General features: G+C 39.9%; 2 protein-coding genes across 7 annotated transcripts in view; one reads left to right on the plus strand and one right to left on the minus strand.

Moving 5' to 3' along the window:
- The window catches only part of babam2 (BRISC and BRCA1 A complex member 2), a 76,690-nt gene extending 62,310 nt beyond the window's left edge, over window positions 1–14,380 (minus strand). Inside the window, exons 1-4 of one of the 5 annotated variants that reach the window (XM_051396155.1) lie at window positions 14,277–14,380; window positions 13,521–13,676; window positions 12,169–12,245; window positions 8,617–8,711 (exon numbers count right to left, since the gene is read on the minus strand). In XM_051396155.1, the coding sequence (XP_051252115.1) occupies window positions 8,617–8,711; window positions 12,169–12,245; window positions 13,521–13,657 (309 nt within the window). In that variant the 5' untranslated portion in view covers window positions 13,658–13,676; window positions 14,277–14,380. Of the gene's footprint in view, window positions 1–8,616; window positions 8,712–12,168; window positions 12,246–13,520; window positions 13,677–13,877; window positions 14,001–14,048; window positions 14,204–14,276 lie in introns of those variants that run through there. The other 4 variants (XM_051396156.1, XM_051396159.1, XM_051396158.1 and 1 more) reach the window with 4 other exon arrangements.
- A 118-nt stretch (window positions 14,381–14,498) lies between these two features.
- Window positions 14,499–22,492, plus strand: part of rbks (ribokinase) — a 38,922-nt gene continuing 30,928 nt past the window's right edge. The window contains exons 1-2 of one of the 2 annotated variants that reach the window (XM_051396163.1): window positions 14,499–14,657; window positions 16,937–16,998. In XM_051396163.1, coding sequence (XP_051252123.1) covers window positions 16,940–16,998 — 59 coding nt within the window. In that variant the 5' untranslated portion in view covers window positions 14,499–14,657; window positions 16,937–16,939. The remainder of the gene's footprint in view (window positions 14,658–16,936; window positions 16,999–22,492) is intronic. The other variant, XM_051396162.1, reaches the window with a different exon arrangement.

The following is a 22,492-nucleotide window of genomic DNA, read 5'->3' on the forward strand; positions in this document are numbered from 1 at the left end:
TACTTTTAATGTGGCTCCGTAACTTTGGCTTTTTTGCTTTAGCCCAGTACCGAGCCACTGCGAGGGCTGATACTATTGTCCCATCTTGGTCTTGGCACTCTCATCTCTTGTTTTCTCCCATTCATCAGCTGGTGTTTAGGAATAGCCAAGCCCCTTCCCACCAGCCATCTCTGGTCACAAACAATAGCCTGCCTACTAAAAGCATTCCCAGACCTGTCAGTGAGGCCTGCCAATAATAAACTCTAATAAAAGCTGGAACGCATTATTCCCAAAAGCGGGAAGGAAGCAGGAGCAACAGTTGGTACACTATGCCCAGGTTGACATAGTCTTGCTTTATGGGCCATCTGAGGTCCATTGTTAGAACAGTAACAGGGGACGAGCTGGAGCAGCAGATAGGAAGTGCTCACCAATGCATGGCATTCAGGATTACCAGGGGGTGACGTGAAGTCGGGAATGTTTCCTTTTCCTTTACTGGAGAGTGCTTGGATTGGCTTTACACTGTATTTTCTTTGTGGGAGTTGTCCTGATATCTAAATTACAATGTCACATTGTATGAGACCATAACTTCTCTGAGGAGTCTTAATTTTCTGAAAAGTGGGAAAATAAACAATTCTTACTGTGAAACTATGAAACAACATTTAATCTAAGAGAGCAGGAAAAATGACTGATGTGAAAGCATTAAATGTTATTCTATAATCATCAACACATCCAATGAAGACAAAAACCTTCTCTCTGTTTTTGCTAGTTTTAGTACTTCAGGGATCAGCTCAGTGCCAATTTTGGTCATTTCATGGTATTTGTTGACAATTAGAAAAATATAGAATATACCTCAATTACGCTTTAAGCCTGGCAACTCCTACATCCTACATGACATACAGCCAATAAAAGAAAACTATACTCAATTAAAAGGGGAAAACACCAGCAGTACACTGGTGATTTAAGCAATTAATCAAAATCACCTCTTCTATCAACCAAGAGTAACATAAATTAGTTTAAGTATGGGCTTTTCAGACAATATGTCTGTATTTGGTGTACCTTGTGCCCTGTAGAAGTATAATATGGGGTTTGTCAAAAATGAAAAATTACATACCATTGTTTAGTAAATATGCATGCATATACGGAATGTATGGAATGGCCTAATTCTCAAAATGGATCTAGGTTAAGGAAATTCAGTGATAACTGGATTGTCATTAAGACAGCAAAATGCAACATGTTAGCACTGCTATTCAAGAAATCTACTCAATGCAATAGAGCCCATTTCTGGAATTCCCAGTGTGACTAGACAGAGCCTGCCTGTACAGCAAAGTACTGCAGGAAAGATAAGTGGAAACATGTTGATGTTGTACCTACAGAGGCCAGCGAGGCTAACCCCCGGGTCTTGGGCACACACAGACTGAAAAAGATGCAAAACACTGGGGAACTCCCAAAATGTTTAGTGCCTGAATGCATCACTGGACAAGTCTAGACCAGACAAATGATACATTACACGCAAAGAAGGGGACAGAGGGGCAGACAAATAGTAGTATTAGGTGAGAGAAAAAGAGAGGTGCAATTAGAGAGAACTGTTCTTATGTGCTGCATACTTACTCCCATCTCACGGTAGCAGATAAAGACTATTTCATGTTCTTTGGCCTATACGTATGACTCTGTAGCAATGAACTATCACAAACAATAAAATACTCTTAAAGGCTTCATAGTTCAGTTTCTCCACATGTGAGAAGTATGTTTAGTTACACCTAGAGTTGCACTTTAAATGTCTTGCATGTATTAAACTACAATAGGGCAGCTGATAACTGGAGGATGATGTAGCTATGTTCCAAATAGCATCCTGAGATCTGTGGGTCATGCATTACCTCTGTCCCTATCTTCAGCTAAACTGGAACTCTTGTGGTGTTTATCCAAATCAGTGTTCATGACACATGATTTGGATTAACAGGGCCAAAACATACATAACCACCTGTATGGTCCTTTCATGGTTTCTCATATTGTTTTACTTTGCACAATTGCAATAGCTCACTGAACATATGTGGGCGTGTACGGTAAGTGTCTACAACAAATCATGGAAGTGAGAGGACGGCAGACAATTTATGATTACAGAACAGTCCATCACAATCAGAAAATGACCATAGCACCAAAACAAAAACAAGCAAAATACACCATCGAAACCAGACGCATGTGTACTGATTTCAGAACCTTGTAAACCTTTCAAACTTGTTCGATAGATTTATATTTTTTGGATACTGGCAAGTTACAATTAAAGTCCGTTCTGTTGTATGCAGTCATCATTTACTGAATTAGGCAAGAAGAAAATAACCATGTTAGGCAACAGTACATCTTCTACGTAAGGGACTTAAGTAGTATCAGTCTCCACCTTCCCTCCCTCCTTTCCTGTCTCCGTCTTTGTCATTTCTTCCTCTCTGGTTATTTTCCCAGCAGCTCATGAGTTGACCTGTTCTGTTGTATTCCTGTCACAAAGTTTGGGGAACACATGTCATTCCACAACTCCTCTCCACTGGGTTCCTACTCCTCCACGCAGGCAGCTGTTGAATGAGGCCTTGATCGCGATTAGCCTGCTATAATGACTGGAATAGGGTGTGTTGTCACTGCTAAAACACAGTGGAAAGAGTTTAGAAATAGCTCTTGTGTGAAACTTTATCAGTTTTGATGGGAAGTTGTGGCAATAAAATTGTATTTATTTCCTCAGACACTTTGGTTGAGTAAAGCAATGTATTATTTAATGTAGTATTTAAAGAATTAGGTGGAAATACCATGTAAGACTCAATGTTTCACCCACCAGTATAAAGTGCTGGAAAACATGAGGCAAACAAATTTTCTGTTTGTTATAAACAGTGTTTTTGCACATGTCCAAGTCCTCCTCGACTGAGAGGATATGATGAAGCAATGCAAAACACTTCTTTTTGTTTTAAATGTAATAAAACAGTGTCAACTCTGGTATCCTGGTGTGCACTGGAATATATTTGTCTTGGTTTACCCTGCACCAGCTGGCACCCAGAAGTAAAGCTCTGCTGTACACGGAATATTTTCAGCTTTTTTGGACTTCTGTAAAACAGTTGAAACAAAAACTGCACCTTACAATCTTCATAAAAGTAAGATTTTAAGATTTAAAGGGATAGTTTGGGTTTTTTGGAAGTGAGGTTGTATGAGGAATCTATCCATAGTCAGTGTATAACCTGCAGTAGATGGAGGTCAGCGTGCCCCCAATTTAGAGAAGCAGGCAGGAGGCCTGGCAGGGGAGCATATTAATGCACTGCTGAATGCAGGGTCAGCAGAAAAACATATTTCAGCCAGCTAAAAAACTCTCACCGTAAAAAAAAAAAAGTTTTATTAAATAATCATTAAGTGTACACTATATTAAGAACCTTTTCACAGCTTGACGTTGCCGTCAGACAGCCCTTTCCTTTGGCACTACATTGTCTCAACTACTGTATTCCTACGCCAAAGCCCAACTGTGCAGCTTTGGACTGGAGTTACAGCGGTTAATGGAAGAAACAAGTACAAGGAAATAAAAATGAGTGATTATAAGAGGGACAAGGAAAGGCTGTTCACCGTGGAGGATACCCTGCTGAACCGGAGTTTACAGCAGAACTTCTGCAGACTGATCCTGAATGGGGTGAGGAAATGTAGTGCCAAAGAAAAGAGCCATCTTACGGCAAGATAAAGCAGTGAAAATGTTCTTAATATTGCGTGCACTTAAACTGATATTGATGTTTAAGGTGTTTTTTTTAAATATTTTTTGCCGACCCTGTGTTCAGCAATCATTGGTCTGCTTCCCTGTGGGGACACTTCTCTAAACTGGATCCATCTGTCTACTGCAGGTAATGCAATGACAATGGATAAGTACCTTGTTCAACCCCACTTCAAAAAACCCGAACTATCCCTTTAAGACAGATAAACTGGCCAAGCAGATATATCAGCCGATATAGGCTTATTGCAGATATACTGCTTTTAGATGTGTGTACCTAATAAACTACAAACTGAGTTGTACACATACATGTACTGTATGCACACCACACTGCACTGAGGCTAGTCTAGGCCAGCCTGACAAGCTCTTTCAGTCTCCAACCACACTTTACATTAATTCAGTTCCCATGGTAAAACCAACATTGCATGTTCTATTTAAAACCTTTAACTACATTCTCACCACAATTAGGTAATCTCTGATAAGCCGCCTTTTAACAACCGACTGGAATCAATTAAATCTTTAGGTTAGACAGCCATAAATGTGTCAGTGGTCAAGTGATGATTAAAGTTAAGGGGCCAATCACAGGTCAATTTAAGATTTATTTCCATGTTGAAAGGAACAATGGCTGCCCCCCTTCCCAAAATAAACCCATTAGACCGGCAGATGACTTTCCACAGCCCCTAACAGAATTAAACTCATGAAGCTAGTGTGAGACTTAACATGAGTGACCAGTTAAAAACAAGCCTTACGGTATGTGTATCAAAGCACTCTGAGGTGGGGAACTGCCCTGGTGGCCAATTAGCCACAGTCTGGATGCCATTTAGCCTACATTTGCACTTGACAATGAACCCTTGAGCCCTAGCAACAATGCAACAGTAAACCTCAATAAATTTGTGGCAGACCTTGCTCATATTCCATGGCTCATGGAACTGTTCTGCTGTAAAAGGTTTATTTGTGGGACATGTGGCCTCTCATCATCCAACTGGAGTATTTAAGTCCCTTTCATCCCGCATGCAGTGTGGTTTAACTGTTGAAAGGACTTTTCTCAATAATCACTAAGGTTTGAAGGATTTCTTCATTACTGTTGCTGTAGTATTCCATGTTCGAGCGGATACACCTTGTGAAAGGCGGCGTGCAGGCAGTTCAGCAGCGTCAGAGCTCAGATTTTTGGGAGGATGTCAAAGAGGCCCCTTAGTACTTTTCTAGGGGGGCAGTGCTAGGGGGACACAACACAATACTGTGAAAATGTGTGACGTATTATTTAAGACATATGAGTACTATTTTTTAAATAAATTATATCCTCAAATGAATGAAAAAACAAGGTAAGTAGTCCCCTTTTGTCAGGATTCATTGTGCTACTGAAAAATATTTCAGCATTATTTTTACTCAAACGTAACTTCTATCTATCCATCTATCTATCTATCTATCTATCTATCTATCATCCATCTATCTTCTATAATCCAATCAATTTACTCTAGTTCATATTTAGTGATAATTACATTTATTTTTTTACACAATTTTTTTATTACTCTAATCATTACATTCAAAAGTTGCTTTATATTTACAAATAACTGCCACAGATGTTTTCACTAATAGTAATTATGACCGACCAGATATGTCATCTAAAGTAATTATGTTGACAGCTTTCAGTTTCTGATGAGCTAATGTTAGTTCATGTCTCACAGAATAATGCTCTTGATCAGGGTGATTCAAAAGTGAGTGTGATGTACCTAAAGCAGGATATAACTGGGGGGGGGCTCTGACTATTGTTTATTATCGGTTAGCCTTAGCTTTTGGTCGGTACTCAACTGCTCTCTAGCTACAACGTACAGGGCTGTAACATTGTGGATGTTTACTGACTTTGTGAACAGCAGAAAAAAAACAAACACATCATCCTTGATAAGTATTAAAATAACGAAATGAGTAGAATATCATTCCCTGAAAAACATCTTCGGCAGGGACTGACACTGCTTGCGATTTACCAGGTTAACACTTTCATCTTGTAGGTTGGATAACTCACAAAAAAAAAAAGTTGATACAGCCTATAAAATCTAAGTATAAGAAACTGCTTACAGCTTTGATTCTGCCCTTGATTATATGCTGGATATTTAGGCACACGCAGTGACAGGATATTTTATGTTTTAAGCCTTAAACCCTGGTTCAGTGGTGGTTTAATTTGCTTAAAAACTAAAACATTTATAAGAATAAGATTTCCAGCTTGAAAACCGTACCATGTAGGGTTGATTATGCGCATGTTTATGTGCATGTTTTTGTCCTGTCATTTTTTTCCTTCATTTTGCAACAGCAATACATTTCTCTGTATAAACAGTAACATGGGTAAGTAACCTACTCAAGGCCTGGTGACAGCAGGGAAAAACACAAGGCTAAACAGAGCAGCTAATGATACCCTTGGCCGGCTGTAAACAAGAGCGATGTGTTGCTGAGACATCATGAATTCAAGCAGCCACTGACAGGGGACCTAAAATTAGCCTAATGTTTACCCCTGCTGGATAACAAAGACTAGAAACATATTGCTAGTGAGGGCCGCTCCCCGTGGATTTTAACCATTAAAAGAAATGTAAGCGTAGCATACAGTAATATTTTTACTTGTCATTAAATCAGCACAATCTTATCTTTTGGTTCTTTAACTACATGTTGTACAAGCCACCAAAAAGATTCTGCAGACACCTGGTCCATTTGTTTTAAGAGGATTCTTTCTAAATTAACACGGCCAGCGCTGATGGGAAAAAACTTCCCAGGGGAAATTTATGGAATTGCTTGGAATTCAGCATTTTCAGAGTTAGAGGGGGTTGTACTTACTGAAAACGTACAGGAAAGAGTAGTGAGTAGGAGAGGAGGATTTCAGGCAGGGAGACAGACAAGGAGGATTATGAAAGCATGAACGGCAAAACGCAGCAGAAATACATGTGAGAAAAATAAACAGGCAATGGGGCTGCCAAGCACTGGCTCAGCAGAGGTACTTCCCCTTATGTGCACAGCTGGATTTGTGAGACGGTGAGCAATACTCCCCTCTCTTCTCCCAGACTCTGACACAAGCAGGGGAATTTAGAGGCTACATGCTAGGCTGCTTCAAAAATAGCACTGGATAACTGCATGGTGGTAGCTTAACAACAACAACAACAAGAAGGAGGAAGTACTCAATAGAAAACTGATCTCCATCAAGGTCTGATAATCTTCCTAGTCAACACCGTACTGAGTCAATGACGGCCAACAGACATTCATTTCCTAGTCCTAGTACAAGGTCATTTCATTGATTTAGAACTAATTGGATTAAAAACTTTTGCTGGAACAAACTAAATGATTGGCGTGTAAATAACCAGGAACACCATATGCTGATGTTTCCAGTGTATGGGAGCACTGCACAAGGGCAGTTTTGTTCTTTGTATGGTGCAAGATGCAACACTGGCAAGACAGCGAGGTGAGAGAGCTTCTCCTGATTCGTCTGCGTTGAGTAAGGAAGAGAGACTGAAGTAAAGGATATACAAAGTAACCACTGTAACATGGTCATTGGCCTCCATGGCTGCTTTCTACTGTTCACTAACGCAATTTTCTGGCATGATGCAGGTCGCCACAGCAACGACTCAACCTTGGTACATGGGGTGCCAGCTCTACCAGGAAAGCTCTCTGGGCACCCCCACATCCATTAACCCTAAAGCACATTTTAATTGTCTCTCCATATCTGAACCACCTTTTACTTCCCATAACCAAGATCCTTTCCCCAGCCATAACCATACAGTCATTGCACAAACAAAAACAAATAAAAGCTTTAGTACCAAGGAAAGTGTTTTCTGTGACTTTGCTGGAAGTTATTCCTTCCTGTTGTGCTGACGTTACTTGTTGGCTTAAAAAGTGTTTTAAGTTCACAACCAGTTCCACTGTGAACAGATTTTAGAATGCCTTTGTAAAGTAAACCATTTGGGAAAATGACCAGAAAATTTACATTTTCCAGTTTTTTCTGCAGAATCGGACCACTCAGATGACTGATCAGGACTGAAAATTAGGTGTGGTTAAAACATGCAAGCAGATTATCTGGAATTTATGGTCGTGTTGTAACCGCTTTCTGTGGTGCAGCAGCTTGTATTAATATATAAACATTGAAACCGCACCCCATCTGAAACTAGACAGTGCTGATGCAATCAGTCCTTGAAAACCAGTTCTCATACTAGACATACAATTATTATTTGCAAAGTCTTCATACTTTTATCTCGCCGTTCTCGGGTTAAAGTCACAATAAACTTCAACATTAGAAACAACTTCTTTGGAAACAAACTTTAGGGAAAAGTTGATGTTTAAAAGTTATAATTATACAAATACCATAAATTTCCCCCCCAGGTAAATTTCCTGGAAGCCATTACTGTGAACCTCATAATCTGTTTAATCAACCGTCGTTAATGTCAATCATCTGAGTGCTGGGTAATCTATAGCGGCTTTATTACAGGGTTGGTAAACATACATGTTGTACAAAAACGAGTGCAGTCCCTTTATCCTGTTTAGACTAGCGTGCTAGTGAAGCGTGGCTTCTCATAGATGGTCACATTTGCAGATAAGCAGTAAGTTAAAACAGAGTTCATGGCATAATGAAATACAACTGCCAATTATTGCAACATTCCCAGCTAACATCGGCACACACCCATGGTGGCACCCATAGAGTGTTAGTTCGGTTTTACAAAGGGTGTATATGGCACTGATTCAACTCCCTCTGGCTACTGGGATCACGGAAGTTGTGATCAATTCAACACATCTGTATGATGTTTTTTCTTGTGCAGCAGAGTAATAAAATAAAGCACATATTCACTGGAAAGTAAACCACATTTTGAATGCAACAAATTAGCATTTTAGTCTTCTAGAAAAAACTTGAAATGAATGATTCTCAAATGAGTGGAGGTACTCACTGGTAGCTCTGTGGGTTCAGGGAGAAACTCGGCGTCTTCTCCAAAAATAAAATCTGGTGGCAATTCTGGATACTGTGCATTGAATATGATATCCCCTGGGAGAAAAGAAGGGAGACTGATTACCTGATGGGTGACACAAATGTGGACAATATAAATTCCAAAAATGTACTTGCTTGCGTTTTATTGTGTGCTATAAAATGACCACAACGGGTCCATTATGCAACTTTTAGAAGTGTACATCAGTGCACAGACACTGAGAATGGACTTTACAGTGAAGTAGGAGACATCTTGTGTCCAGCAGCAAAACTTTAGAAATGAACAACATTTACATATTCAGAGATTCTGGAAGTTTTAATGAGGTAGAAGGAGGAGATACCTTTTTAAGGATTATAATGTGGAAATTATACTTTTTCTTGCTTAAAGAACATCATCAGACACACATTATTGTTCCAGGCAGAGTATTTGTGTTACGACATGTCGTAATACATGTCTGGAGGGGATCTTTAATATTAGTGTGGCAATCTGCTTTATTCTGAAACTAGGGGAACTGCAGTGGCAACAATTTGGCATTATCTCAACCAAGTCAGTGTTGAATCTGAATCTGACATGCAATGGCTTGTTAAGGCAGCTGGATTTTTTTCCCCAGTGGCTGCCTTAACAAGCGCATGATATGCAGCTGTTGAGCTCTGGGGTCTTTTTAATTTGAGTACCTACGGTAATGAGCAAACTTGACATTTACCACTGAAGCCACTCAAATCCTGCCAAACAGGTCTGTCTTGTAAAGATAATTGCATAGGTATTTTGAATATAGCACGCATAAAGCAATTCTAAAATACAGTTTGGTTTGAAGTTTATATATTCAAAATCTGAAAGAAGTTAACCAAAATGTGCTTAGATACTGCAATTACAAAGAGATACGATACAAATTAAAACTAGGGATTGAATGGCCCTCACTGAAGGACAAGACATAATAACACGAACACATAACACATTGCTGGGGCTGGTTCACAATGTTCTGATATTAAGTTACACAATTCTATTTGTGTGCTGCAAGACTGTTCTGTTCTGCTTTTTTCTCTCCAGCTCCAGCTAGAAGAGACAAACTTACACATATGGAAGTATTTTTCCACTGGAGAAGAGTCAAACAAGAAGAGGAGAGGATGTGCTGTAAATCTGTTACAAACCACTGAAGTCTGTCAGGGATGTGCTGGCATGGTTCCAGGGGGAAATGGAGGTCTTGGAAGTGCAGCCTTTACAGGTTACAACATAGGCTTTTATATATTGCTTTGTTCACACAGCCTGAGACAGCAATGAAGAAGCCTCACTCAAAAAGCGTGGACTAGTCACTGTAGAACGTGCCTTCTCAAAGTCTTACCTCTGTTTCAGCCAGAGGTCACAATGGTGTGATATGTACAACAACAAAGGCCACAAATTGTTGTTTATCAGTACCAGCCAGGAAGGTGAAGTGAGGGGGGGGCTGGGCTTGCATTAATAGTGCTCAGAGTGTGCCATGCTTTTGCACGCTATCGGTAGGCAGGTCCGTAGACTGGCAGACACCAACCTGCAGCCCTGCATCCTTCATTAAACAAACCTTCTTCCTCAGGCCAAAGCACAGGAAGGCGCAGCATCTAGTAAAACAGCTACAGAGAGGTCGCGTGCCACGCCAGAGTGCCACTGGCTTGTTTTTGGTGAGGGGGGCTCAGGTTGCAGCTCTCATGTCTCCTTGAATCAAAGACTTCTTTCTTCCTAAACTATGACAGATATAGGGTACAGTGTAAACTGTACATAGCTTATATCAACTTACAGGTAAAGATAGGGCTCTATCACATTATAAAAACTCAATTTCCACACTGAGGTACTTTTTACAACTGTGTTGCATATTCTGAAACCTTATAGCTACACATTCCTCGAATCTAGCGTCAACATCTTGACATAGGTCAAAAATTTTTGCCTAGACAAATTCGTAGAAAATTTTGCAAAATCAGCAAAACTTACTTCCCCTGACTAGACGAAGAAGAAGTATTCCCCCCACAAAGCAAGGTCACATCTGAACCACATTTTACAGATGGCCGAATATAACTTGAGGAACGTAGCATGTCAGAATGTTCCCAAACCGCAGACTCAGTCCCCATCAACTGTAGCTAAAAGACATATTCTTATTTATTGTTTTGATCTGTACATTAACAGGCTGCTTTTTTTGCATTTGGAAACCATCTTAAATGTGTCAGCATCTGTTCAAAGGACTTCTCTGTAACTCATCAGCCACAAAAAACCTGTTTCCCAACACAGCTGATAGATCTGGCACGCACCGCCTACTGTATCTTTGAAGGGTTGAGAATCTGGAGATTTTCATAAGTGAGAATATGTGAAATATTTACCCTGATAATTATCTACCATTGCAATAATTATTTTGAAGTCATCCGCTGAATCAGTTCAGCACATTTGTTTCATGAAGCTTCCTTTAAGGTTTGAGGTTTGGTAGACCCCCACAGCACAGTCAGCAAATACTTTGCAATTAATTTTTTTACTTCTTTGGTGACAAACCAATGCCCACGTGAAATGACATAGTGACTGATAGTACAGGACATGTGTTCACACTGGCCTGACATGGGTCTTGTGAGTCACCATAATTCCAGTAAGTAGTGAAATCTTTCTTAACCATGGTTATAATCACGTAACAACTTTCAGTGATGTTGCCCATTGGGGCAGTTTAGGAAGCTCTGATGTGGCCACTTGATTCAGAAGGGAGAGACCCTTCCAGTAAAAGTTCAGTGGCAGAAACGACAGCATGTTTTCAGCTATCACTTCAGTGATTAAGCATCACCATAATCGGAAAAATATTCATCTTGTTTTTGTACTTCAGGAATTCCTGTGGGTGCTTTTGGTCTTACTGTTTGCTTAGAAACAGCAGTTACAAAACACTCCTATGGTAACGTTGGCTTCATTATGCTTCCTGTTCGGGTGACAGAATGTTTGCATGGCTTTTGAATTGACAGCCCTCTCTGTAGTCAACTGAAGATTCTGTCAGAATATTTCCCAGTGCTGGTTACTTTTAAACATTCTTAATAAAAGGTGTGCTGGACTGCTCGTTGCTCTAGACAATGATTCAGTTAACCTGAGTGCAGAGGGTAACCTGCAAACTGAAGTGCTGTCACATTTTAGAGTATAAAGCACAAACAAAGGGTTGAGAAAAAAAAGATAAAAATGGAATAAACTGTGCAATCAGCACGACTAAACTTCTAATTGCTCGTTAATTTGTGTTTGCTGTTAATTCATCTAAGAATATACTGATACATTACTAACAGAGGAGCCTGATTTTAAGACTAAAGAGCCTTAACTGACCCCTAGCTCTCCCCCAGCTCTGTATCTGAGACTGCTACTACTTTGTGACTTAATAAGGGAAAACCAATTCTGCTAATAGTTTCTCTGCACAAGTTTTTCTCAAAAGCCAACAACAACAACAACTAATCGACTCAAGACTCAAAAAATGTCACTGGCTACTTATCCAACCGACTAGTGTGTGAATCATTTGAAAATGACTCATTTACTTACATTTCAGGGTTTCCCCAGCATAGGGGATGTGCAGTTTGAAGCGATCACAGCAGGGACCCGGGGTCAGAGATGTACATCTGAACATGGAGGTTAATGAAAACAACAAAAGACATAATCAGTGTGATGTGATGTAATTTAAGATGGCTGGTATGGTTGCCATTAAAGCCACCATGTGGGTGAATCCCAATTTAAAATTTAAAATCAATAAATGTGGACTGCACTATTTTTTGCAGGACAACATACAGTAAAATAACATCATAATAATATTCTATAAAATGTTTACACATCAGTTAAAATATGGAAAAAAGCTAATTCCAGATATTGTTATGTAAATTGTAGAAGATTGTAAATACTGACAGTTTATTTATGAATAGTGATCAAATCCATGACTACTAGTGAAATACATCTAAATAGTTTTAGTTTAGGATGAGTAAATCTATCAAATCTACCCTCTCTTTGACGATAATCTCCTTCAACTTTACACAGTTTTCTCACTAATTCGCCCAAAAATACTAATTTGTCTTCAATAACAACCACCATTGTTAAAAGCAGACTTGATCACGTGTAGTTTGAAACAGAAGGAATTCATTTGTATAGCACATTTCATTATGAAGACCAATATCCCTTATAAAACCTCACTATGTATTCCACAACAGACAAAACAGGAACGAATTGTAATAAAGCTGTCATTGTCAATATCTTCAGTTATCATCCTGTATCTGTGCTAGGTCAAATAACTACATCTGTGATGGTGTTATATCTATCTATCTATCTATAAATATCTATCTCTTTAATAAAAAGTCAAAAGGTACAAGACTGTGCATTGTAAAAACCTAAAATCTCCCAAGGAGCCTTTTGGTGCGACGACTTCGGGTAAAATCCAATCACTGATCTTAAAGTGACGTTGCTTGCACTGCTACATGCAAGCTTGAGCTAAACTTACATTATACAGAACCCTAATAGTACATTTGACAGTTCCTTCTGGATATTAGGCCGATCGTACACGAATTCAGCAGCTCTACCAGAGCGTTCGCAACCAACTGAAAACTGAACTAGAAAATTGGAATCTATGACTATTGACCATGAACATAACATTAGCCTAAAGTATTATCCAGGAGACTCACTTGCTGTTACATTGAGGGACAGTTGCTGATAAATACCCCCCCCCCCAAAACAGCCACTACTCCAGCTGTATGTACATATATAAGTATTTTAAATGATTTCATGTTTGCAGGCTTTGCCCAACATCTCCTCCATCCTCCTCACATCATTTGAACGCAGCATCACTGCAGAGAAGAGAGGCTGAGTGGACCCCATGTTTTACATTATGGTCCAAAAAAACCACCCCTCACCCAGTTTTGAGGTCTGTCACACGGAGACAGTTTGTGGAGTCGAGTCCTACACGGCCGTTCCGCACAACGCTGCACAGCAAGGGCCGCAACTCAGGTGAGATCCGGTTGAGTGCAACCTCAGGGGACATGTTGTTCATTTTAACCACTCCGAGGAGTCTGTGGAGACACAACAACACGGAAATGCTTCAACATCAGTTCCCAAGACAGTAACGTTAGTTTGTAGTAGGCAAAAATCGGCGTTTTCTGTGAAGCTTGAAAAGGACGTGAGCTAACAGCACGTAGGTCACTCAGCTGTCATTTCCTGCTGTCATGGAACATTTGGTGTGCGCGTCAGAATCGGTTTCCTAATCTACGAACCTGAGCTGCGGAGGATGTCGTAGAAAATGTGCTTTTAAAAGTGGAACAGGCGGGCTGACAACACATGTTCATCCACCTTAATGTTCCTGGAAGTTACATGATGGTACAACCGTGTGCCCCCCCCCCACCTCCCCTCTCTCTATGATCTGCCCTGAAGACTGGCCACATTACATGGGAAACACACAGTACTCAGCGGGTGTCTTCGTCCTTCGGTCCGGCTGTGGGGAATCCGTCTGTACGTCCGAGTTACTGTCAGGATGTGACTTACTGTATTAGCCGATGTTAGCTTACCACAGAATGGAGCATCAAATTGCTCCGTTTTAAACGACGAGCTTACTGGAAAAATAACCTTTTAATTATTTCCCAGTTAGATAGAACATGCGGTGTGAGCTGGAGTACCTGAACGAGCTGGAAGTCGGATAATTTAAGCGTTAACGCTAATGTTTACTTCATGCTCTCAACATTTCCGGTACATGTTGTTTGGGTCCTCTTAACAGCCCCACGGTCAGCTGTCTCTTATAATGCCTGTTTACACAAGGAGTGCTTTCACTCCGGGAGCCACCTTTCTCTGTGATATATGACGCATAAAGCATGATTTGTGGGGCACAATCATACTTAAACTATCTGAAGCGTCATTAAAGGCGCGCGTACGGATTTAATGGCCAATATGCGTCTGGCATTAGCTACGTTAGGCAGCTGGCATTTTCGCACTCGGACCGTCACCTGTGTCAGAGAGCGTCTAGGTGTTGTCCACTCTGCTAGAGCACATTTGAATGCAAGGTAATTATTATTGTGTCAACAACAGTTCGTCTCAAGACACTTTATTTGACTCTGACATTCGTCTCATTTTGCTGGGTGTTACTTCCTTTGAGTATTCCCCGGTGCTCCCTGTCTGTCCGGAGTTGGACAGTATGTTTGTTGCTTTAACGTTAGCTTCATTTTTCCGTTGTGTGACGCTGTGACGTTTATGTGACATCAGACGTCACGCGTTTGCACCATAAGGACTCATACAGCACACTGTACAGTACAGCCAATACTACATGGTGCTTCAGTTGACCATGAAAGCTATTAACATAACATTGGGCTCTGTGTTTTACAGGTTAATCCATAAACGAGTTAACACAGCATTAGTCATATAAGCATTGTTATATCTGTTTGTAATACTTAAGGAAGTATTTAAGCACCCACTTTAATTACTTAAGTTCCTGATATTCATGCTCATATACATACATGTCTGTATAACATATAGAAATGAAACTACACTGCATGACTTAAAGCTGTATTGGTACTGTTAGATTTCCCTTCTTTGGAGTTCTATGGAAAGGTTTATTTATTTAACCAAAAGAGATCTTATTGCACCACCACATTACAGACCTGAGGGCTGGAAGGCTGTGTGGTGTTTATCTTCCTGTATTTATCGTAGCCCATCCAAAATAAAACTCCTCACAGACTGGAAACACATTCAAGGTGTTATAGGAAGTGACACCTGAAATGTGTTTGTCTTGTACAAATAGAACCAATCTAACTAGTTAAATAAAAATGAAAAAAGTAGTACAAACTAATAGATCATACAGGTTACATCAGTACTGATTCACAACTGGGAAATTCCACATTCATGTGGAATATTTCAGTATCCATTAGAAAACAACTGTACTTCATTCTGCTGTCCTGTGTTGTATAATGACAAATCTAGCTCTTACTGGTGTAATTCATTCAATGACATGAGAGCTTGTCTTATTAGTTCAGCTACTTTTGTCTTTTGAGTATTCTTAAATTGTTACTGTTGTAAAAAAAATGACCCTGCAAATATATAAAAAAAGCCTTTTCTGTTAGTGTTTGGGGGAGTGGGGGTGATTATAGTCATCATCTGAACTTCTAAAAAGCGTTTTTTTAAACATAAATGGTTGTATCATTGTAATAACAATCATCATGCAGTTAAGTCTTGACTGCCAGAGCAGAAATAGACAAAATATGTAATCTAACAACTTACAAGCTTCCAAACATTCATAAATGGGTCCAACAACGTTTTCATTTGGATTCTGTTTACAGCTCAGTCTAAACTGTTAAACCCACTGTGTGCAACTTTGATTTGCATTTAGACTAAACCGTTTAAACGTATGACTGCAGTCTTTTGAAAGCACGCTTTGTTCAAGTCATCAAAACGTCAACTCTCAAATCATCTCTCAATTCATTCACTATGCACATATACTGTTTGACCAGGGGCTGAGTGGAGCCTTTTGTTAAGCTATATTATGAGTAATGGTTAAACACTTTTTGCATTCGGTTGTGTCTACAAGCATTTGTTCAGGTTGGTCAGCGACTATATGATAATATATAATATATAATATAATATATGATAATTCAGCCTTCAACTGAAAAAAAAAAAGAGAGAGGGAGAACTTTAAGAGAGTTCCTTGCTGCTGTTTGACAATGCAGATCTCACAATGTTCTCCTCCTGTGGAGGGTTCTAGGCTAGCTTTTCATGCCTGCCGAGAGGGAAGACAATATACTGAGATGTGGGAGAGAGAATTGAGCCGTCCTGCAGCCAGCGGCCAGGCTTTCCAAGTCTTCCACTGCCTAGGCAGAGATTTGAAGAGATTAACACAGTAGCATTAGCTCTGATACAAGCCGAGGATTGAATTAATTATAGACTTCACTGGGCTGCGGTGCATTCACGTGGTTAGCATTGAAACAACCCCCCCCCCCCCATTCCCTTACTCCACCCGCAATAAGACTGGAACCTGTCCAACTCAGCCAGCGATGAATGCTCTATTTTTACCTTCTTCCTTGTTTCATGCTAATGTGGTAGATAAATAATATCAAGTGATTTTTGTTTGGAAGCTGTCGGGAAACTAGTTTACATATTTTGCCTGATATGCCCCCGAGGAGTCCGCTAAGGCTTTAGATTTTGTCCTTGTTTATGAATAGCTTTTACTGGAAAGGCTGGGCAGATGTTGAGATGTTCTAGAGTCTCCTAAATCATCAACACCTAATTTAAATGAATAAAGACATTTCACGTCCAGAAATGAGTGTTGCTTCTATATGTGTGTCTTAATCAGATCATGACTGAAGAGGCTTTTGACGTGACGGTGGTTGGCTCCTGTATGACTGACTTAGTGAGGTGAGTAAAGTTTGCCCTTACTTAACTTCGCTTCCTAAAAGTGTTGTGTCAGTACTCTGTGTGCTTCCTGAAATTACCCTAAATCAACCATATATTTTATAAGAAGGCTGAGAACAACATTTCTAGCTAAATCTGGGTTCAGGAAACTCCTCTGCTTCCTCAGGTGGGCCCAACAGGATGCAGCACATTGGGCAAATTTTCATGACCATATTAGGACATGTATTTAAAAAATGTAAAGAGGAGTTTCTCAGCCTTCGGGTCAGGAGCCGCGTAGCTTCGCTTAGCATGGAGATGGAGATTTGCAAGACAGATTTTTTTGGGATGTTTTGAAATATATTTATTTTTAACCATTTAGAAATACATTAGTTAGATTCAAATGTTGAATCATCTGTGTATATTAATCTCTAAAAAGGTTGAAAAACTTACTTTATATCATTTGGATCAGTTGTTCAAAATGACTACAGGACTAGTCATTTCCCTTATAACCCAGTGGTGCCCAACCTGGGGTCATGACCACTAAAATATAATAAGGGATACAGATAAAGAAAAATGTCTTTGTTTTACACAAAATCATATACTTCTTATGACTTTCTGACTCAAATTGATGCCTTTTCTTTTGAAATGCTGGACACTTATTTTTCTCTTTGGGTCTAAAAACCCTTCAACTTAAAGAAGAAAAATCACTCTTTAGTTAAACTGATCACTAATCCACACTAAGACCATAACCCGAGGAGAGGCTGATAGCCATTGTTTAATTTGAATGGGTCACAAGCCAAAACGTTGTGGTAACACATCAGCCATAGTCTGATCATATCTTATCAACTGTTCCTGGCCACAGCAGGCCTGTCAGGCTTTGGATATTTCGCTGGCTGTGTGTGTAGCTGTAGTAAGAGCAATAATCTGCTTTTAAAGAGTTTGAAGGGCAGCGTCTTTTTTCATCCTTTCTCAAATCAGGAACACAACAGCAAGAGTGGAAGGAACGGAACGATGTGTTCTTCTGCTCTAAGCATTCTGTTCTCCATACAGTCTAACCAAGTGTCATTTACTGACCTACAGGCATCATTAACTTTGTTCTTTTGTTACAGGTTATTTTAGGAAAGCCAGACATGCCTAGCATACACTGTGTAGGCCTGTCTCAATAACTACTTTTGTAGTAATTACGATATATAGTGCCGATATAATTGGAATAATAATGCAGGTACGCCCTTTCAAATAGCAATAAACTTTAAATTCTTAAGAGTACATTAGAATTGGAATGAGGAAAAAATGTAAAAATTCTTGATGAATAAAACATAAATAAAACCACCACACAACAAAAACATTGAAAATGATTCCCTCTCGGGTTCTGTTACCAGAAATTGCACTCACATAAATATCAAACCTTTGTCTCAGGCTATAGAGTCATTCATTCCATAACAGGCAATGTAGTAATGGAAGAGAACACCCTGCTGTTTGTGACAGGCCTAACACTGTGTAGTATTTCCCTGCTGTGTGGAGTTTAGGGTAAAATCAGCAGCTTAGAGTTACTTTTACCAAACACATCGGTTAGTCCTCATCCTAAAAGCCTTTTCTTTTGTAAGATTAAAAATGACAACATTTGAAAATACCACCAAGTAAGCTAAGCGGCTAAATAGGATTATGTTAGAATGAAATGACTGGGATCACACGGTTTTCCTTATCATATCAATAAAACTAGGACTAACGGGCTCTACGCTGTAATGCAATGTGTCTTTAGTTCCATGTTTTCTACATGGATCCTCAGCTGGTGAGGATGCTGACCTTTTTCTGGGGTCAGTTAGCTTTAGCCTCAGTCTATTAGCACAATATGTGTAACCATTAAGTGCACATTTAAGACCCCTTTTTAAAGAGCAGTAAACATTACAAAGTCAGCCGGAGACAGCGATTTCAACCAACTCCTGGAGCTAACCTTAGCTTAATTAGCTAGTTAGCTACAGCTGATCAAATCTGCATTTCAGACGGCAAAAATTGGCAGTTGTGGCTAGAAACGAGAATCATGCTTTTGTGTGCCTCTGTCTGAAATCTAGGACCCATTGCTTCAGGAATTATTAAGAATTTTGGTGGTGTATCTGCCACAGTTATCACTGTACACTGTCTCGCACAAGAACGGAAAACTCAAGCGGGCTTAGCAACAGTAACTTAGGGGGTGTAGCTTAGGAAACGGCCAATTGTCTTTGCTTAAAACATGTTTCCCTTTATTATTATTAACCAGCACAACCACCATTTTCCTTCAGGGATTTTTTTTTTTTTTTTTTTGACATGTAGGCTTGTGGAAAATATGGCAAACGGCTGATGGGTGTTTTCCATCACGGCTTGAAATGGACTGCACAGTCCTGTCTACACAAGAATAGGGGAAGTGGTCTAAACTTAGATAATGCCTCTGGCTTTTCAATACTTGTCCTAAAAGTGTCCCCAAAGTGTTGTACAGAACATCCCTGGTCTGAGAGTGTTTGGTCCAACAGCTTTCAGGCCATTAGGCAACAATAGTGAGCAGACTGCAGGTTAAACAGGGCGACATCTGTCCGTCTTTCCACTACATTTCCTAATATTTTCTGCCAAAGAACTGATCATTCTTAAAGTTTTTTAGAAATCTGCTGCTGTTCTAAGATATTAGATCCAGTTCCCTGCAGCAGGTTGTTTTTACTATTGATCTAGTCATTGACAGGTGATACAGGTGTGACCGTCCCACGAATAATCCGACTCAGGTTTCAAAGACTCAAAGTGTGCAGATGATCTGGTATAATAACTGCTCACTTAAATGTCAGTGTTGCATCATCCTCGTACGTGGTGAGATTTGTTAAAACCAAGTAGGATCCATTCCCACAAATCGTTAGTCATCAACTCCAGCACAATGGGTTAGTTGAAAACAATTCGTCACCCTCGTTTACCATAGCCTTTGTGAGGAATGACACAATCACAAAACATACATAAAGTAAGTACTGTATAATGTCATGTCTCCGTGGGCTCCAGCCAACTAAATGTCTCCCCATCAGCCTGAAGAAGCGTGTTGTTTTGAGTGTGTGCGACAGTTTTGTCATACAGCTTGTTTTATATTTTTATGTGAAACCCTGGGAATAATAGCTGTCACCTGGCTGCCAGCAAATGGAGATCTGAATAAACAGCCACAATCTGTGCTCTTGGGAGAAAAGTTTCTTGGCATTCTCGGGAGCGCTCACTCCAATTCAAGTTGTCACATTTTAGTTGTCACTCACAAGTCCCCACTTATCAAAAACATATGCCTTCTCCTACTGGGGTTTTTTTTTCTTTGTTGGCAAGTATTTATTTTGTTGCTCATTAGCAATTCAACCAGTGACTTTGTGCTTTGAAGGGCAGGAGTTGTCAATTAAGACCCTAATAAGCTAACGGGAAACGGCCTGTTTTTGGAGAGTGTGTGTATGTGTGTGTGGGGTTGGGGCTTTTTGGATGGAGGTCAGAATGCGCATAGGGGAGGGTAGTTGGAGTGCATTCGCAGCCCTTCAAAGTGATATGCATGGCTTTGAAGTTAGAAATCCAGTTGTCTTGAACAGCGAGTGTTTGGGTGGCAGTACAATTAACTGACAGACAGCGCGGGCACACACTCGCATACACTCTCACACTCTGTCCCTCTCGGCTTCTGCCCTGCCACACCAACACACAAGTGTAACACAGATAACTGAGGTGTTCTCTTATAAATGTATCCGTCCGGCTGTACAGCATACTATGCTCCTTTTTTAGCAAAAGGTTTAATTGCTCACTATATGCAGTGCACAAGGAGGAGGAGCAGAGCCTCTCAGGCTTTTAACCCATTGTCAAAGCCATACAGTGCCCCCTACTGCCACAGCTCAATGAGTGGAGACACTTTTCATCTGCTCAGTGAAACCTGAGTTTTCCAAATTATAGAGCGGAACCTAAAGGTACCGCAGGATTGTTTCTATCAAAGCACAGTAAACAAACCTTCATCTGATGTTTTTATGAGGGTGAATCTCAAGCCCAGACTTGCTAATTTGGGCCCCAGCTGTCAGTGTGGTAAGTAAGGATTAGGGATTTATTTGTTGACTGACAGAAAACAGTTTTGAAACTAATCAAAGTATAATTATTTTTAAGCAGGAATGAAAAACATTTACTGGTTCCAGCTTCTCAAGTGTGAATATTATCTGGTTTTCTTACTCTTCTTTGATAGTAAATTGACTGTCTTTGGGTTTTGGACTGTTAGTCTGATAAAAAAAAAAGGGCATTTGAAAGTGTCACCATGACCTGTGGAAACCTGTTATAGCAATTTTTCACAATTTGCTGATATTTTCTTTTGAGACCGTGGTTTCCAACCTTTTGCCTTATAAAGCAATGACTCTGTTTACAACTCCCTCATCGCACCACACAAACTGCATATGTCAGTGATTTTATCTTTTTAGCATTTCTGATTGTTTTCTCTATGTATATTGTAGGTGTAACTATCCAGTTTAGAGCAAAGAATAGAGACAATATCCAAAATTATGAAAATATTTGTTGTCTTCTTTCTTGTGCCATCCCGTGTCCCCTTGAAAGGGTCCAAACCCCCAGTTTGGGAACCACTGTTACAGTGCACACTCTCCCCCCAACCCTTCCATGGTCCTTTTCAACTCAATGGTGTGCTGTGGGAAACTGTGCTTACAAGTGAAGTACACAAAGTACTCTCCACAAAGTATAAGGGGTGTAAGAAAATATCAGAAAATATCCTATTGGGATGTTTTGTGATATTGTATAGATTATTAAAAATCAAAATCGCTATTTGTTTAGGGCTATGACGTTTGATGTTGGATGTTATAGGGACTAAATACAATGCAGATCACACTGTTGTGGTTGCATAAAAAAGTACTTTTTCATGCATATGGTAGTGTGTTTATACTATGACATTTTTCCTTAATTTGGATTGAAAATTGTGACAATATATCACTTTGCTTACATTATCGCAGTATATCGTGATACATATCGTATCGGCAAATTCTTGCCAAAACACAGCCCTGCAAAGTATTAACTTACTTTAGAGTACTGCCTATATTTTTATACCATACACTGTGTCAAAGATCTGTCTGGAATCTTTTATGTAAAAACATATGAAACAAAGCTGTTCCTATCTGTGCCGACCATTTCAGACACTGAATAGTTTAGTAAGTGGCTTATTATATCCCCTGATATAGGCTGCTTCTGACCACCGAGTGAATAATAGCAACACACACGTGGCTCCAACAAATGGTCTGACCACACAAAAATAAACGCCCACGCTCTACTCCGACACTGCACCTCTTGTTAGCGAAGCAGCTCACTGTGTCCATGTGAGGGATGCTGTCTTTGCTCAATCTGTTCTTTGTTAAGACCCTTCACCTTGTTCTGATTAGCTGGAGCTCCAGCTACAGGGACCTCAGTGGACACAGAAAATTATACAACACATGAACAAAAATGTCTCCTCAGGCTTGAAAAGCTTTATGTCTGAGGCACAATATGAGTTGAAGGTTATCACACT

This window comes from Dicentrarchus labrax, unplaced genomic scaffold (genome assembly GCF_905237075.1).
Source record: "Dicentrarchus labrax unplaced genomic scaffold, dlabrax2021, whole genome shotgun sequence".
Taxonomy (NCBI): Eukaryota; Metazoa; Chordata; class Actinopteri; family Moronidae; genus Dicentrarchus; species Dicentrarchus labrax.